At 39.5% G+C, this 19,185-nt stretch overlaps 1 protein-coding gene across 1 annotated transcript in view; it reads right to left on the reverse strand.

Moving 5' to 3' along the window:
• Positions 1-19,185, reverse strand: part of LOC132390909 (progesterone receptor-like) — a 293,767-nt gene that overhangs the window by 31,137 nt on the left and 243,445 nt on the right. The window contains exon 6 of the mRNA XM_059963444.1: positions 15,914-16,044. Within this exon, the coding sequence (XP_059819427.1) occupies positions 15,914-16,044 (131 nt within the window). The remainder of the gene's footprint in view (positions 1-15,913; positions 16,045-19,185) is intronic.

Raw genomic sequence — 19,185 nt, forward strand, 5'->3', positions numbered from 1 at the left:
AAGGACTATTGATTAGAAGCTTAATATTGCCACAATCAATTCTGACCCTTTGGAAACGTTAAGCTCCTATGCTAAAAACTGAGGTTAGATATAAGCCTCTTGGGCTGTGGAAAGTGAATATACATTACATTAGTGCATTACCTTTTATCACAGTAGCCCCAAACACACGAACACCACCCTTTATCTAACCAAATCAACAAAGTTCCTGATGTATTCAAATATAAGGTGACAACAGAACAAAAAGGGGTTAGTAGTTAAAGCTAACATGAGAGACTTATTTTAGAAAGTAACGATTACAGATGTTTACTGTTGACGAAAGATTGATTTAGACTTAAAAACTTGAGGTATGGTATTCCAATTTGGAGGTTGAAAGCACAAGAGATTCTACAAATGCTGGAAACCTTGAGCAACACAGAAAATACTGTTGGTGCTCAGCAAGTTAGGCAGAATCTGTTATTTTCCTTGTAGTTTAACTTTCTTAAGCTTGTTTGTACTTTGATGTAATTGTAATAGTAAAAGTGTAATTGTTCAGTGTTTTCCAATGGATGTAGTTGCTTTTGTATTTCTTTTGTAGACTTCTTAGTTTCAGTGTTGGGTATCACATTATTTGAATAGGGGCTGTCGCATTAATTAATTTAAGCAATGCAATTTGAATGGAATGTATGTGTTATCTGCAGTCTGGTATAACAGGACTCTTTTCTCTTTTGTCTTTGTTCTTCCCCTTGCCTCTATGCTTTGCTTCTGTTCACCACTATCTTCCTTTCCCTTCTTTCCTTTGTTCTTGTAGCACTTAATAAAATAATCATAAGCAGCAAGTTTTATACCTCATTCATGACTTCCAAAGACCTTGGATTACATAAACATCAGAATCCAACAGAAAGTTAATTTTAGATAATGGAAATTCAATCTGCTCTTTTTAGCACTTCAGATACAGGGGTTCAAAAGAGCTTGTTGGGTATAACAGCAATTGGTCAAATTGTCGTAGAACAGAAGGACACAGGAACAGACACCTTAGCCCACACTGTTGTACCAGGCCAATTAAATTATTAATTAAATAGCCAACTACACCAATCTGTTCAGCCTACACAATGTCCATATCTTTCCATGTTCCTCACATTCATGAGTCTATTTAAACATTTCTTTAAATTCCTTAATATATCCACCTTGACCACCACCCCGTGTTGTACGTTCTACCCAGCACTCTAGCTGTAAAATACTTGTCCCTTGCATCTCATTTGAAATCACTCCCTCTCTTAAGTGCAGGCTTTGTAGTGCTAGACACTTCAAAAGATACTGTCTACTGTATCTATTCCTCTCAGTCTTATATACATCTATCAGATGTTTAACCACCCTATCACCTATAACTTTAGGGAGCTATGAACTTAGATCCCAAGATTCCTCTGCTGATCAACTCAGTTAAGGGTCTTGCACTTAACAATGTACTGTCTCTTTGCATTTGACCTACCAAAGTAGAACACTACACATCTGGCCATGTTTAACTCCACCTGCCATTTCTCCGTCTATATCTACAACTGATCCATATCTCATTGTACTCTTTGTCAGTCTTTTATGCAACCACAACACCACCAATCTCCGTATGATCTGTAAACTTCCTAACCCACCGATCTATATTTTCATCCAGTTCATTCATATACATCACAAGCAGCAGAGGTCCGAGTACAGATCCTTGCAGTACAATCACATCAGAGTGACTGCACCCTTCTACCCATATAGGCTCAGTGGACAAGGCCTCTGTATTCTCCATTATGTGCTTTCTGAGTGTTGTGGTGATATTGTCCCGGATTAGTAGTGCCACTCCCCCATTCCCCCCTATTTACCCCCCTCTATTTTTTCTAAAACATCAAAACCCTAGGAGATTAAGCATCCATTCCTGTTCCTCTGTCAACCAATACTTTGTAATGGCCACAACATATTAATTTCCTGTACTTAGCCATTCTCTAAGTTCATCAACTTTAACCATAAAGCTCCTAACATTAAAATACACACATTTCAAACTAACTGTTGTGTCGTATCTATCACTTTGCTTCTGCCTGTTTTTACTGGCCCTGGCATCTACCTTTCTTTCCATCTTTCTACCTTCTGACCTGGTGCTCTGGTTCTCATCCCTCTGTAAAACTAAATTAAACTCTCCTGAGTAGCATTAGTCCTGGCCAGGATATATGTTCCTCTTCAGTTTAGTTGCAATCCGGCCACTTGTACAGGTCAACCCTGCACCAGAAGATGTTCCAGTGATCCAGGAATATGCAAGCAGTTCTTCAGCCAATCATTCATCTATGCTGCCATCCTATTCCCGCCTTGATTAGCATATAGCAGTTGGAGTAATCCAAAGGTTATTACCTTGGAGGTCCCGGTTGTCAGTCATCTACTGTCTGATGTCTGCACTCTGGGTGTGACTACTTCAGTGAAAGTTTCGGGCTATGAGGTTTTCAGACTTCCAAATAGTCCTGAGAACATCCAGCTCCAGCTCCAGTTTCATGACCTGGTTAGTCAGGATTTGAAGTCATGTAGACATGAGGGAGACTGTCCTTGATCAGATTACCAGGATTTCCAGTGTTCAACACCCAGGAGAGTGGCAGTGGCATTGTAGAAACATAGAAACCTACGAAACTCATTTAAGTGATAATGAGTTTAAAAAAACTAAAGAGAATGGGCTTCACTAATCTGTTTTTCTCCTCATAAATCAGGACATAGGAGAGGAGTTGCTATTCTTATCTTAAGTAAGCTAAATTTTGAAAAAGTATTCAATATGAGAGATAAAGATGGCAGATATATTCTGGTAAGGGGGAATATATACAGAAATTCAGTTACTCTATTGAATTTATACGCAATTTTATACGCAATTTTCAGAAAATTACTGATATTATGGTAACAGAAACAAAAGGTCTCCTGATATGTGGGGGAGACTTAAATTTACAATTACAACCAAACTTAGACTCTTCCAATAGAAAAACCTATTAAACAAAATCTTTACATAAGAAAGGTAATACACTTTTTGAGGATGTTGGTTTAATTGATATATGGAGGGACCTTTTCCCTGACAGAAGGGATTACACTCATTATTCTGCTCCCCATTCTGTATATACAAGAATAGACTATTTCATTACATTTGGAAAAGACAAAGTCAAAATAAACTCTTGTGGAATTGGGACAATAGATGTAAGTGACCATGCACCTATATATTTATCTGTTGATTTTGACCTACAACCAAAGAATACTATTTGGAAACTAAATTCAAGAATACTCAATGATCCATACTTTAAGGAACAAATTAAAAAATAAATTGGTCTCTACTTGAATTTAATGATAATGGAGAGGTTTCACCTTCCATTTTATGAGATACTCTGAAGGCAGTCTTAAGAGGGAAAATTGTAATGATATCATATAAGAAAAAAATAAGGAATAAAGCATTAGAGGAATTACAAAATAGGCTGAAGGAACTAGAGAAACACAAATTGAATTTGGCACAGGATACATTAGGGGAAATTAAAAGAATTAGGAATGAAATAAATAGTTTGGCTCCACAAGAAATCAGGAGAACTTAATATTTCTGAAGCAGAGACATTATGAAAGTGGATCGAAATCTATGAAAATACTGGCATGGAAACTGACAAAGAAAAGCAGAAAATTCATAGAATTAGGGACTCAAGAACGAAAATGATAAAAAATAAGCTAAGTGAAATTCAAGAAGCTTTTGAAGTGTTTTACAAAACTCTATATTCCAAAGTTCCAGGGGAAGCATAACCCAAATTGACACCTTCTTGAATTCTCTAGAGTTACCCACTTTAAGCAAAGAACAAAATAGAAGGATGACTGCTGACATAACTGAAGTTGATTTAAAAGCTGCAATTAGTAGGCTTAAATTAAGCAATTTACCAGGATCAGATGGGTATATGGCAGAGTGGTACAAAGAACTTAAACATGAGTTAATTCTTGTTTTACTCCTCACACTGAACTGGGCTCTAAAAAAGGCACAAATGCCACCCAGTTGGAAGGAAGAGATAATCTCAGCTATACCGAAAGAAGGCAAGGATAAAATGGAATGCCAGTCATTTAGATCAATATCCGTTCTTAATGTAGATGATAGATTACTTACCTCCATCATGGCCAAACGATTAGAGGAGTTTCTACCCATACTCATACGCAACGATCAGACAGGTTTTATACGACAATGCCAGACACAAGGTAATATATGAAGGACACTTCACATTACGGATCATATACAAAAAAATAAACTCGAAGCAATAGTGATAAGCGTGGATGCTGAAAAGGCATTTGATTTGGTTAAATGGAATTTTCTTTACAGAGTTTTATATAGATTTGGTTTCCAAGGCACAATTATTAAAACTATCGAGACACTATATGACAATCCTACTGTTAAGATTAAAATCAATGGATATTTATCAAATAGTCTTACCCTAGAAATGGGCACGAGACAGGGTTGTGCATGGTTACCATTACTCCTCGCGTTATATCTGGAACCATTAGCTCAATATATCAGACAAAATGAAGATATCAGGGGAATTACTATTAAAGGGACAGAGCATAAATTGGCTTGTTATGCGGATGACATTTTAATCTATCTAGGGCAACCAACATACTCTTTCCCTAAATTGATGCAATCCTTTAAACAATATGGTCAATTATCAGGATACAACATAGATAAAGCACAATTACTTTCATATTACTATAGCCCACCAAGAGAAATTGAAAGTCAATACCCCTGGGCATGGCACACGGAGTCTTTCAAATATTTGGACATCATTATGTCAAAAGATTTGGCAAAATTATCAGAATGTAATTATCACCCTTTATATAAAAAAATTAAGGAAGATGTGGCAAGATGGAACCTGATTCCTTTTTTCAGTCTCAGTTCAAGGATTGAGTATTAAAATGAATATACTGCCCAGACTGTTATATCTCTTTCAGACCCTACCAATAGAGATGAATCAAAATCAATTCAATGAATGGAACAAGATGTTATCAAGGTATATTTGGCAGGGTAAAAGGCCTGGAGTTCTTCTCAAAACTTTGCAATTAGCAAAGGAAAAGGGGGGATGGGGACTACCTTCTCTTAGAGATTATTATTTTGCAGCACAGTTGAGAGCTGTGATATATTGGTGCAACCCATCATATGACGCTCAATGGAAAAACATTGAGGAGCGGGTACTTCCCATCCCCATACAAGCAATTTTGGCTGATAACAACCTGCAAAAGTACATAAATACTATTGATAACCCATGGGTGAAATTGACTCTTAAAATATGGAAAACTATTATCAAAGAATATAATCTAGAGGGAGATATTCTTAAACAGTGTACATATGACCCTGATTTTACACAAAATAAATTGGATGCTAGATGTAAGGACTGGACAGCTAAAGGAATAACAGTTCTTTGCAACATAATGAAAGAAGGAACACTGTTCAGTTTTGAAATGCTTAAAGAGAAACACTTATTAGAAAAACAAGATTTTTTTTCAGTATTTACAGATGTGACAATATGTTAATAAGAGTCTTCAAAAATGTAACCAAGGCAAGTACATGCTTGATAGAGCTCTTTAGAAAAGCATATGATTCAGATAATGGTAGTAGGATCATTTCAAGCATGTATAAGCGGTTGTCAAATCCTAAAACACATTCGACCTCATACATTAAAACAAAATGGGAGAAGGAAGGAGGGATAATTATATCTGAGGAAGAATGGACAATATGGAGATATCAATGGAATGTACCAGTTCACAGAAATGGAGGGAGTTTGGATGGAAAAACTTGATAAGATATTTTAATAAACCCTTTCAGAAATCCCATTATGTTAGTAATCTCCCTGTTTGCTGGAGAAATTGTGGAAATCAAAATGCAAATCATTATCATATTTTTTGGGACTGCCCTGTTATCAAAAACTATTGGAGGGGGATACACAATGCCCTACAAGACATCTTTAAATGTGAAATACCCTTGGAGAGTAAGACAATATACTTTGGATATATACCTCAAGAATGGTTGAAAAGAGATAAAATATTTAATGAATATACTGTTGGTGGCTGGTAAAAAGACTCTTACTAGGAAATGGTTATCACAGGAGAGCCCAACTTTAAATACATGGATGGAAATTACAATGGACATTTACAAAATGGAGAAGATAACAGCATCTGTTAATCATAAGCTGGAACAATTTGATTCATACTGGGAAAAATGGTTTAATTACATAATGCCTTATAGGCCTGATTTTATTCTCACAAATCAATGAATCTGTTGTTAAAAAAAAGATCACTCCCTACTTGTACATCGTTCTTTCCTTTTGCTTGATTTTTTCTTTCCACTCTTTTCTATAAGTGTATACCCCAGATAAATACTTCGTGGTGATTTGTGATATATATGACAATATGATATATATGTACAATATCTGAAATACATCTTATGGAAATATTTGATGATGAACTTCAATAAAAAAAATAAATTACAAAAAAAAAGAAAACCTACAGCACAATACAGGCCCTTTGGTCCTCAATGCTATGCCAAACATGTACTTACTTTAGAATTTACCTAGGGTTACCCACGGCCCTCTATTTTTCTAAGCTCCATGAACCTATCCAGGAGTCTCTTAAAAGACCCTATCGCATCCACCACCGTCATCGGCAACCTATTCCACACACTCACCACCCTCTGTGTAAAAAAATTTACCCCTGACATCTCCTATGCACCTGCTTCCAAGCACCTTAAAACTGTGCCCTCCCGTGTTAGCCATTTCAGCCCTGGGCAAAAGCCTCTGACTATCCACACGATCAATGCCTCTCATCATCTTATACACCTCTATCATGTCACCTTTCATCCTCTGTAACTCCAAGAAGAAAAGGCCAAGTTCATTCAACCTATTTCCATAAGGCATGCAACATCCTTGTAAATCTCCTCTGCACCCTTTCTATAGTTTCCACATCCTTCCTGTAGTGAGATGACCAGAACTGAGCACAGTACTCCAAGTGGGGTCTGATCAGGGTCCTATAAAGCTGTACCATTATTTCTCGGCTCTTAAACTCAATCCCACGGTTGATGAAGGCCAATGCACTGTATGCCTTCTTAACCAGACAGACAATCTGCACAGCAGCTTTGAGTGTCCTGTGGACTCGGACCCCAAGATCCCTCTGATCCTCCACACTTCCAAAAGTCGTACTATTCTCTGCCATCATATTTGACCTACCAAAATGAACCACCACACTTATCTGGGTTGAACTCCATCTGCCACTTCTCAGCCCAGTTTTACATCCTGTTGTAACCTCTGACAGCCCTCCACACTATCCACAACACCCCCAACCTTTGAGTCATCAGCAAATTTACTAATCCCTCCCTCCAGTCCCTCATCCAAGTCTTTTATAAAAATAGTGGAGCTGTAACTTTCTGCTTTCCCTCAAATGTGACACCATTCATCACCAAACACCTGGATTTGCATCTCATTCTGTTTTTACTTTCAGCCAAGTAGTTGGCATAATCTCCAGCTGTTCATCCCCACAGTTGAAACCTTCCCTCATAGGGTTCCATCTATTTGAAGTAATTTGAGTACTTCTGTAGTCTCCTCCGGTCAAATGATGTTGGCTTTGGGAATGCAGTAGAAGATTTTGGGAAGATTGTAGCCATGCCTTTGTTTATAGATTAACTTGCACTCAAGCTTGAGTACCATTGTTTAATAGCCTTTTAAGCAAGGATGTCAGGGTGAAGACGAGCATTCATGTTTCTTCCCAAACTGGGTCCAGCCATTAGCAATATGCCTTAGAAACAATATAGGTTTTAAGTTCAAGTTCAAGAGTAACTCAGTACCACAACCTGCTTGTTAATAGTGACCATGTTTTACAGTTTTGCTGCATTACATTAACTTGCTGTGAGAATTCCTGTTGAGGGAACAGTGAGCTAAGGGAATGAGTTATAGGTTAAAGATTGTGCATCCTACTATGAAGAAGGAGTAAGACTTTGTATGTTTAGGTAATTAAAATATATTAAGGTTACCAGGCAACAGTTTATTAAATGCCTAATTTGGCTTTTCATTGCATTATCTTACTCTGTAAGCCCTTTTATGATTTATCAATGATCTTATTTCTTACATATTTCTCAGTATTGACGATCCTACACAGAGCGAAATTTGACTGCCACTTTCTTCTACCCAGATAGTCCCTCAGGATGAAGGATGCCTAAATTTCACTCCTGTTCTGTGGGTTCTTAGGTTAGTATGAGCACCAGACTCTACCTCAGATGGGGCAGGTGTTTGTTGACAGACCCGACAAGAGGATGATCTGCCAGTTAGTTTTCCCCTTCTTGTACTTGCAGGGGGCCTAAATGTGTTCCTGAGTCATGGGGTGTCCACTAATTCTGCAGTAATAGTTGTTGAGTTGGCAGTCTAACTCATGTTTGACGGCTGTGCTCCCTCTGTGAAGTCAGCCCTCTCTTTCCTCAGAAATATCAATGATCTTATGGGCTTGGATTGTACCAATCATGAGAATGATCAACTTCTCTTACGAAAATAGCAATCTCCACTAATTGAATATATATTTTTTGAACTAGACTGCATTGCCAACAGGCTCCAGGACAGCTTCTTCCACCAGGCCATCAGACTAATTAGTTCACTCTGATAGAATTGTATTTTTATACCATATTGACTGTCCCATTGTACATACTATTTATTACAAATTACTATAAATTGCACGTTGCACATTTCAGTGGAACGTAAAGACTTTTACTCCTCATGTATGTGAAGGATGTAAGAAATAAAGTCAACTCAATAGTATGTGTAAACTCCACACACACATATCACCCAAAGTTAAACTGACTCTGACTGTCTGACGTGAGGCACTGGCTGTACTAGCTGCATCACTCTGCTGCCTCTGGGGCTGTGATTTGGCAGAACTACTTGTGTAGAAATGAATGAAACTGGCTGCAGCATTTTTGCAAAAAGTTATGAGTGACCAAACAGCAAATTTGACTGACACAAATACATAACATGAGACTCCATGTTGTCTTGTGTAGCCAGCCATTCACACCAACACTGAAGGTAATATTAGGTTCAGAATTGAATGACTTTACTGGAATCTTATTTTGCCTTGCTCTTGAAAGGGTGGCTTTACAGATCCTGTGTTGGTTGACTATCCTGCTTCCATTTTACTAGCAGCCCCACTAGTTACAGAGCCGGGCTACATCAGCTATTACCTGTTGACAGCTGATTATTTCAGATGCCCTGCAGTCCCTCACCCCAGCTTCCTTTGCTGGCATTCTTACAAATCAATGTAAAATTTACTTTAGCAGCTTTAGACGTTCCATGTTCTCCTTCAGTTTTAAATGATCCTTCACTCATTTATAACAGATCAACCCCTCAGAAGTAATTTTTATCCAGAGTATTCTTTCTGTTCATCCATGTCATCTCTCTTCCATTACTTCTTTCCACCTTGAATTGTCTTTTTTATATCCTTATTTTAATCTTTTCCATTTAGTTTCTTTTCCACTGAATGTCTGTTTTCATTAATGCAATTTAGAATTTCTTGACATAAATACCAACATTTAATACATCATAATTGTTCTTGGGAGATTTTCCTTTACCCAAATTAAATCAATTGAACTAAATGCTTTTGATTGAAAGAAAGATTTAACATTATTGTTGTATTGCCTCAGAGATTTATCATAAGGCCCACAGAGTTGTCATAGAAGCATTTAGCTGGTGTGAATAATAAGACAGACAATTGGCAGCCTCTTTATATTCAACACTGCGGATAAGGAGGATCAAAGTCAAAATCAAAGGAAATTTATCGTTGAAGTATGTATACATTACCACACACCACTTTGAGATTCATTATCTTGCAGGCATTTAGAGGAAAATAAAGAGATGCAATAGAATTTATGAAAACTATTCTTAAACAAAGACTGGCACACAGCCAAATGAGCAAAAGACAATTTGTACAATGAATAGAAAAAATAAATAATACAGAGAACTTGAGTTGTAAGAGTCCTTGAAAGTGAGTCTGTAGGTTGTGGAATCAGTTCAGAGTTGTGGTAAGTCAATTTATCTATGCTGTTTCAGGTGCCTAATGGTTGTAGGGTAATAACTATTCCTGAACTTGGTGATGTGGGATCTAAGGCTCCTGTGCCTCCTGCCTGATGGCAGCAGCAAGAAGAGAGCATGGTTTGTTTTCTTGAGGCAGAGCTGCTTGTAGATGTGTTCAATGGCAAGGAGGGCATTTCCTCTGATGGACTGGGCTGTATCTATCACTCCCTGAAAACCTTTCCATTCTTGGGCATTGGTGTTTCCATGCCACACCATGGTGCAACCAATTAGTTTGCTCTCCACTGTATATCTGTAGAAGTTTTTCAAAGTTTTAGATGTTGAATCTACACAAACCTTTCTGAAATTAAGGTGCTGTCGTGCATTCTTTGTGATGACACTTATGTGTTGGTCCCAGGACAGATCCTATAAAAGGATAATGCCAAGGAACATAAAGTAAATAACTCCCTCCTCCTCTGATCCCCTATTGAGGACTGGATCATGAACTCCTGGTTTTTTCCTCCAGTAATCAATAATCAGCTCTTTGGCTTTGTTGACGTTGAGCAAGAGGTTGTTGCTGAGGCACCATTCAACTGGATTTTTAATCTCCCTGCTATATGCAGATTCGTTACCAACCTTGACTTGGCTAACAACAGTGGTATTATTAGCAAACCTAAATACAAAATCAGAGTTATACATAGCCTCACAGTCATACTGTAGGTATAAAGCAAGTAGAGCTGGGTCTAAGCATATAGCCTTGAGGTGCACCTGTGATGATAGTGTTTGTGGAGGAGATGTTCTAGGATTTAAAGCTTTGTGATAAGTTTTTGAGTTGATGATAGTGCTGAATGCTGAGCTGTTGTCAATAAAGATTTCAATTGTCAATAATGTTTCAGGTGTGATAGAGTAGGAGGGGCCAGAGGAGGAGGTGTTGCATTGCTTGTCCGAGAAAATCTTATGGCGGTGCTTTGGAAGAATAGATTAGAGAGCTCCTCTAGGGAGGCCATTTGGGTGGAATTGAAGAATGGGAAAGGTACAGTAACACTGATAGGAGTGTATTATAGGCCACCTAATGGGGCGCGTGAGTTGGAAGAGCAAATGTGTAAGGAGATAGCAGATATTTGTAGTAAACACAAGGTGGTGATTGTGGGAGATTTTAATTTTCCACACGTAGACTGGGAAGCTCATTCTGTAAAAGGGCTGGATGGTTAGAGTTTGTGAAATGTGTGCAGGATAGTTTTTTGCAACAATACATAGAAGTACCGACTAGAGATGGGGCAGTGTTGGATCTCCTGTTAGGGAATGCGATAGGTCAGCTGACAGATGTATGTGTTGGGGAACACTTCGGGTCCAGTGATCACAATAGCATTAGCTTCAATATAATTATGGAGAAGGACAGGACTGGACCTAGAGTTGAGATTTTTGATTGGAGAAAGGCTAACATTGAGGGGATGCGAAGGGATTTAGAGAGAGTGGATTGGGTCAAGTTGTTTTATGGGAAGGATGTAATAGAGAAATGGAGGTCATTTAAGGGTGAAATTATGAGAGTACAGAATCTTTATGTTCCTGTTAGGGTGAAAGGAAAGGTTAAAGGTTTGAGAGTACCATGGTTTTCAAGGGATATTAGAAATTTGGTTCAGAAAAAGAGGGATGTCTACAATAGATATAGCCAGCATGGAGTAAAGGAATTGCTCGAGGAATATAAAGAATGTAAAAGGAATCTTAAGAAAGAGATTAGAAAAGCTAAAAGAAGATACGAGGTTGGTTTGGCAAATAAGGTGAAAGTAAATCCGAAAGGTTTCTACAGTTATATTAAAAGCAAGAGGATAGTGAGGGATAAAATTGGCCCCTTAGAGAATCAGAGTGGTCAGCTATGTGTGGAACCGAAGGAGATGGGAGAGATTTTGAATGATTTCTTCTCTTCGGTATTCACTAAGGAGAAGGATATTGAATTGTCTAAGGTGTGGGAAACAAGTAAGGAAGTTATGGAACCTATGACAATTAAAGAGGTGGAGGTACTGGCGCTTTTAAGAAATTTAAAAGTGGATAAATCTCCAGGTCCTGACAGGATATTCCCCAGGACCTTGAGGGAAGTTTGTGTAGAAATAGCAGGAGCTCTGACGGAGATCTTTAATACGTCATTAGAAATGGGGATTGTGCCGGAGGATTGGCATATTGCTCATGTGGTTCCATTGTTTAAAAAGGGTTCTAGAAGGAAGCCTAGCAGTTATAGACCTGTCAGTTTGACATCAGTGGTGGGTAAATTAATGGAAAGTATTCTTAGAGATAGTATTTATAATTATCTGGATAGACGGGATCTGATTAGAAGTAGCCAGCATGGATTTGTGCGTGGAAGGTCATGTTTGACAAACCTTATTGAATTTTTTGAAGAAGTTACGAGGAATGTTGATGAAGGTAAGGCAGTGGATGTAGTCTATATGGACTTCAGCAAAGCCTTTGACAAAGTTCCACATGGAAGGTTAGTTAAGAAGGTTCAGTCGTTAGGTATTAATGCTGGAGTAATAAAATGGATTCAACAGTGGCTAGATGGGAGATGCCAGAGAGTAGTTGTGGATAATTGTTTATCGGGATGGAGGCCGGTGACTAGCGGGGTGCCTCAGGGATCTGTTTTGGGCCCAATGTTGTTTGTAATATACATGAATGATCTGGATGATGGGGTGGTAAATTGGATTAGTAAGTATGCCGATGATACTAAGGTAGGAGGTGTTGTGGATAATGAGGTGGATTTTCAAAGCTTGCAGGGAGATTTATGCCGGTTAGAAGAATGGGCTGAACGTTGGCAGATGGAGTTTAATGCTGAGAAGTGTGAGGTTCTACATTTTGGCAGGAATAATCCAAATAGAACATACAGAGTAAATGGTAGGGCATTGAGGAATGCAGAGGAACAGAGAGATCTAGGAATAACTGTGCATAGTTCCCTGAAAGTGGAGTCTCATGTAGATAGGGTGGTGAAGAGGGCTTTTGGAATGCTGGCCTTTATAAATCAAAGCATTGAGTACAGAAGTTGGGATGTAATGCTAAAGTTGTACAAGGCATTGGTAAGGCCAAATTTGGAATATTGTGTGCAGTTCTGGTCACCGAATTATAGGAAAGATATCAATAAATTAGAGAGAGTGCAGAGACGATTTACTAGGATGTTACCTGGGTTTCAGCAATTAAGTTACAGAGAAAGGTTGAACAAGTTAGGTCTCTATTCATTGGAGCGTAGAAGGTTGAGGGGGGATTTGATCGAGGTATTTAAAATTTTGAGAGGGATAGACAGAGTTGACGTGAACAGGCTGTTTCCATTGAGAGTAGGGGAGATTCAAACTAGAGGACATGATTTGAGAGTTAGGGGGCAGAAGTTTAAGGGAAACACAAGGGGGTATTTCTTTACTCAAAGAGTGATAGCTGTGTGGAATGAGCTTCCTGTAGAAGTAGTAGAGGCCAGTTCAGTTGTGTCATTTAAGGTAAAATTGGATAGGTATATGGACAGGAAAGGAGTGGAGGGTTATGGGCTGAGTGCGGGTAGGTGGGACTAGGTGAGATTAAGGGTTCGGCACGGACTAGGAGGGCCAAGATGGCCTGTTTCCGTGCTGTGATTGTTATATGGTTATATGGTTAAAGAGCATCCTGATGTATGCATCTTCATTATCCAGATATTCCAGGGCTGAGTGAATAGCCATTGAAATGACATCTGCTGTTGACCTCCTGTGACAGTAGGTAAATTGGAGTTGATACAGCTTGCTTCTCAGACAGCAGTTGATAATCTTCATGACCAACCTCCCAAAGCACTTTGTCACAGTAGATGTAAGTGCTACTGGACAATAGTCATTGAGGCAGGTTACCATGTTCTTTATGGGCATCTGTAAGATTAAAACCTGCTTGAAGCAGGTGGGTATCTCAGACTGCTGAAGTGAGGGGCTGAAGATGTGGATCTCTAGAGATGAAGGGATGAAAGCATCTGATACTTTAAAGACTAGTATTACTTTTCTAGCCTCCTTTATCTCACAATTGACACCTTAGATAAACAAAATTGACATAACAAATATAAATGTTCAAAGATATTAATTATCTAAGGGTAAATTTTCATGGGTTCATATATCCAGTGGTGGGAGGTGATGACTGGGCAGTAGTGTGGTGCTAATTATAACTTAGACTGATGGCTCTACATACCTGAGTGGCCCCGATATAAACGGAACACCAAACCTGGCTGGATTCCATGGAATTTGGACAAGACTAATTACCTGATTTCTTCAGTAAAAATTCTTGTTAAAGGATTTCCTTAAATAGGCAATAATTGCAACAGAGAACAGAACTTATTTAAACCAATAGCTCAATCGACTCTACCTAGTAGCAGCATCAAAGAATAAGAAGTTATTGCATTTGTTGTGGGTTTTTACCTTGAGATTTTCTCAATGGTCAGGTTAATAATGCAATCAAGTGTCATAAGTCAGGTGTTGAATCAGGACCCAACTGCAGGACACAGACACTGGAGTCCCGGAAACAGGACGAGACGGAACCCAAGGACGGGACGGGATGCAGTCTAGGCAGGGGAAGCAGGACCAGGACAAGGGACTGGGAACAAGGAGCATGGGGTGGACTCCGAGCCAGAGTCTGGACAAGGACCCAGAACCTGGGTCTTGCCTCGGGAACAGACCCCCAAACCCAGGTGAGGACGTGACGAGGCTTGGCTAGGGACTTGGGGTCTTGAGGCTTGGATCAAGGCTGGAAGCTGCAGGCTTGGTGCTTGGGGATCTCAGACGCTGGAGCTAGGGGCAGACTAGGAACTGTACGTCAACATGGAGCCGGGACTTATCCTCTGACAAGCCAGGACTAATCTTTAACAGGACACTGACATGTGATGGGACAGTACACAGATGTAGAGCTGGGACTTATCCTCTGACAAGCCAGGACTCATCTTTAACAGGACACTGACATGTGACGGGACAGTACACAGACATAGAGCCAGGACTTATCCTCCGACAAGCCAGGACTCATCTTTAACAGGACACTGACATGTGACGGGACAGTACACAGACATAGAGCCAGGACTTATCCTCCGACAAGCCAGGACTCATCTTTAACAGGACACTGACATGTGACGGGACAGTACACAGACAGAGCCAGGACTCACCTATAACTCCACACCAAGGTGGGGCAGGACCATCCATCAGGTAACAGCAGAACAGCCTGACTTACCCCACGGGGCAAGGACAGGAAGAGACAAACACCAAGGAACAACAGACAGTTCCACCTCGGCATCAGGGTAGCTCCGAGTAGCCGTTACAGCCGGCAGCCTTGGCTGGCTACAGAAACAACCAGATCCCTACCTAGCTCAGAGTGGCTGACAGCTGGTCCGGGAAACAGCTGAATCCATACCACAATGACTGCTCCGACTACTACCAGCAGAAGCCATGGTTTTCCAATGCAACCTCAAGGATTGCAAGAGTCCATTCTAGCCTTCCACCAGCCATCTGTGCCATGAGAATATTGACAAGACACCCCCAATACCAGGGCCACATATATTCCCAGTTCCAATATGAGCCTCAGGTGTTTCTAGTGAAGTCCAACCGCAGCAAGGGGCTGCCAGAAAATCCGGAGTCCACGGACCAGAACACGGACTTTGGACTGAACCACCACATCAGGATGATTTCAAATGCTTAGAAATCAGAGGATAATTGACAATAATATGGCAAATCTAAGAAGCTAAGCTGATGGATGAATAGTACAAAGGGCATTATAGCAGAACATTTTTAAAGACCTAACCAGAAAATAATTCACAAGATGTACGAAGTTCCTGTGAGCCCATTCCAAAATACAATTCATAATGTAAATTTTATGTTGGTTGTTCAGCTTTGCAGCAGATCCACACTTACTTGTATTAAGGAGAATTAAGGATTTCATGCATAAGAATTCCTCATGAGTCACTTGAAGATGAATAAATTCTTCTGCGATTTGACACATTGCTATACACAGATCATACATTGCCGACTTCTGCATTCTTTGCCTGAAAGAGAAAGTCAACCAATTAATCTTCACATATAATAATGGCCATCACCAACCTTCATTCCAAATGAAAAATAATGACAACCAGTTGCTTAATCTTCCAGCCAGGGAGTTCTGGGTCTTTTTCTCTTAGGACTTTCAAGTACCCATAACAAATTGGAATTCATTGTGCACTTTTTACCCTGATGGCATTTGTGGTCCACATCAAATAAAATAGAGTAAACTATGTGTAAAGCTGCTTTCGTGACATTAAAGTCATTCCCATTTATTCCCTGTAAAAGGTTAGTCAGCATGTAGGGAATGTCCAGAGCTGCTGAGTGGGATGTGAAGAATGTCCGAAGCTTGTCAGGAGCTTTTGACTCTATTAAGGTTGAGACTGACTTCTTCAGGTTTCAAGATTTTCTGAGATCATTTGTGGAGGAAAAATGTAGAACTTTATTTTAACATAATAACATAATGATATAAGAAATAGGAGTAACACACAGCAGCTATGGAAAAGAATAAAGTGTCAAAGTTGCAAATCAAGACTCTTCATCTGACTCTTGATGAAGGGTCTCAGCCTGAAATCTCAACTCTTTATTCTTACCTGACCTGCTGAGTTCCTCCAACATTTTGTATGCATTACTCTGGCTTTACTTTGAATTTTGTGAACTTCTTAAAAAAAAATTGTAGTCTCACCTACCAGTGGAAACAACTTGCCTGCCTCAATATCCTTTCATAATTTTGTATGTTTTTATAAAATTTACTGTCATTTTTCTGAACTCCGGTGAGTAAAGCCCAAGGTGACTCAATTCCTTCTCATAAGCTAACTCTCTTGTCTCCAGGATCTAAAAGCCGGTATATATTTTCTTAAGTACATAAGTAAGGTGTGGTCTTACCAGTACCTGTACAGTTGTAGCATAAGTTCTTTGTTCTTAAATTGATTGTTAAATTGCTAAATTTAACAATAAAGGCCAACATTCTATTTGCTTTCTTGATAACCTGTTTAACTTTTCACTATGCAATAATAAACTGGTTTTTATTTTTTCTTCCCAAGTGGATGACCATACATTTACCAACATTGTATTCCATCTGCCATACCCTTGCCCATTCATGTAACCTATTGACCTCTCGCTCCAGACTAGCCACATACTCTGTACAATTTGTGTTTTCACACAATTTAGTATCATCAGCAGACTTAGATATGCTATAGTCAGTCCTCTCTTCCAAATTGTTAATGTATATTGTCAACAGTTGCATGCAGAGCACCAACCCATGCAACACTGTTCTATTCACACTGATTACCAACCAGAGAAACACCCATTTATCCCAACCCTCTCTCTTCTATTGTTTAACCAATTCTCTGTCCATGGCAACACATTACTCCCAACTCCCATCTCCATGCATCCTTACTTTATGGATTAGTGCGGCATCTTACTGAACACCTTCTGGAAATCCAAGAATATGATATCCACCTGTTTCCTTCTCAAACAGGAGAAAATCTCCAGATGCTGGAAATCCAAGCAACACACTGCCAAAGAGTCATGGCCCAAAACGTTGACTGTACTTTTCTTTCCAAAGATGCTGCCTGGCCTACTGAGTTCCTCCAGCATTTTGTGTGTGTTTCCTGTTTCCTTCTACCCACTTTGAGGAATTAAGTGTGCTCCCTTTAAAATGACCAGAGATACTTTGGTACCCCCAATGTCCTGAGGATATTAGAGCTTTATTGAGTCAAGAAAATAATTATTCCCAGGATCCACTCATCAAAATTAAAGCCCCTTCAATGAAGGTAACACCAAAGATAGCTGCATGGATTTACTTATTTAGATATACAGTGCAGACAGGCCCTTCTGGTCCAATGAGACTCACCAACCAATAGCCCACGTAGTTAACACTGGCCTAATCACAGGACAATCTACAATGATCAATTATCCTACTAATTGGTACATCTTTAGACTGTGGGAGAAAAATGGAGTACCTGGAGGAAACTCATGTGGACATGGGGAGAACATACCAACATACCAACAGAAAGCTCCCAGCTGTACTACCATTGCGATAACCGCTGCAATACCATGATTCCCAAGCCCCTCTGCTATTGTGGTTCACAATGAGGATTCCATTATTACCACAAGCGTAGCAGGCTTTCATGTGCATCTATGCCTTTAAAGGCCAGTTTCCCACTGATAAAATGGAATTCCTTTCCATTTCTAACTCAGACGGAGATAGTTAGCCATGATCGTAAATTTGAGAAAATGTACAGCACAGAAAAACCCATAGCGCTTATTTCCATTGTCAGCTACTCTCTGTAGGAGTAATTGAAGAGTTATCTCTAACAGAATGGGATTTCTGCTCAACCGTCTGATTTTCTCAGCCTCTCAAGGGAAGGAGACAAATATTCCTTTTGGAGGCAGGTTGTCTTTTCAAGTGTTAAAAGTATTCCAATCCAATGCTTTGGTACAGAATCTGTAGCATAATCCAAGATCAGTTGAGTGAGTAGTGTAGAGGGACAAGAGACTGCAGTTGCTGGAAACTGGTGCAGAAAGAAAACCGAACTGCTGGAGTAACTCAATGGCTCGGGCAACATCTATAGATGCAGCCGGACTTTCAATGTTTCAGGTTAAGATCCTGCATTAGGCTTATGAGTGTAGAAGGGAGATAGTCAATACAGGGAGGTGATGTGAGGCAGGAGCTGGTCAACAGAAGGTGGGACGAGATGAGGAGGGTTTGATGCGCAGACGTAGACTGGTAGAGAGAGGGAATGGAGCAAAAGAGACAGAGGCTGAAAGGGGCTTTTGAGACTGTATGTCTGTAAGGGCTGTATGTTCTGGATTCCGATAAGCTGAAAAGTGGAAAACAATTGAGCAATGGATATAGGTGAATTCAGGTCAGTTTCGATCAAATGTTGAGTACATTCCTATTCTAATGTGTCCAGGAAATTTGGAGATGGAAGAGGAAAGGTTCTCCAATGAAACCTACAGATGATTTAATGCAGCTATGGCCCTTGTGCCCAAACAACAACTCCCTGTGTATGATACACAGAATTAGCAGTTGCTTGGCTAAGCCTAGATTGATTAAAGATAGCACTGATTTATTAAAGGAAAATCATGTTTAACTACTTGAGAGAGTTATAGAAGAAGTGTATGATCATTACTGAAACATTATT

Source organism: Hypanus sabinus, chromosome 3 (genome assembly GCF_030144855.1).
Source record: "Hypanus sabinus isolate sHypSab1 chromosome 3, sHypSab1.hap1, whole genome shotgun sequence".
NCBI classification, from domain to species: Eukaryota; Metazoa; Chordata; class Chondrichthyes; order Myliobatiformes; family Dasyatidae; genus Hypanus; species Hypanus sabinus.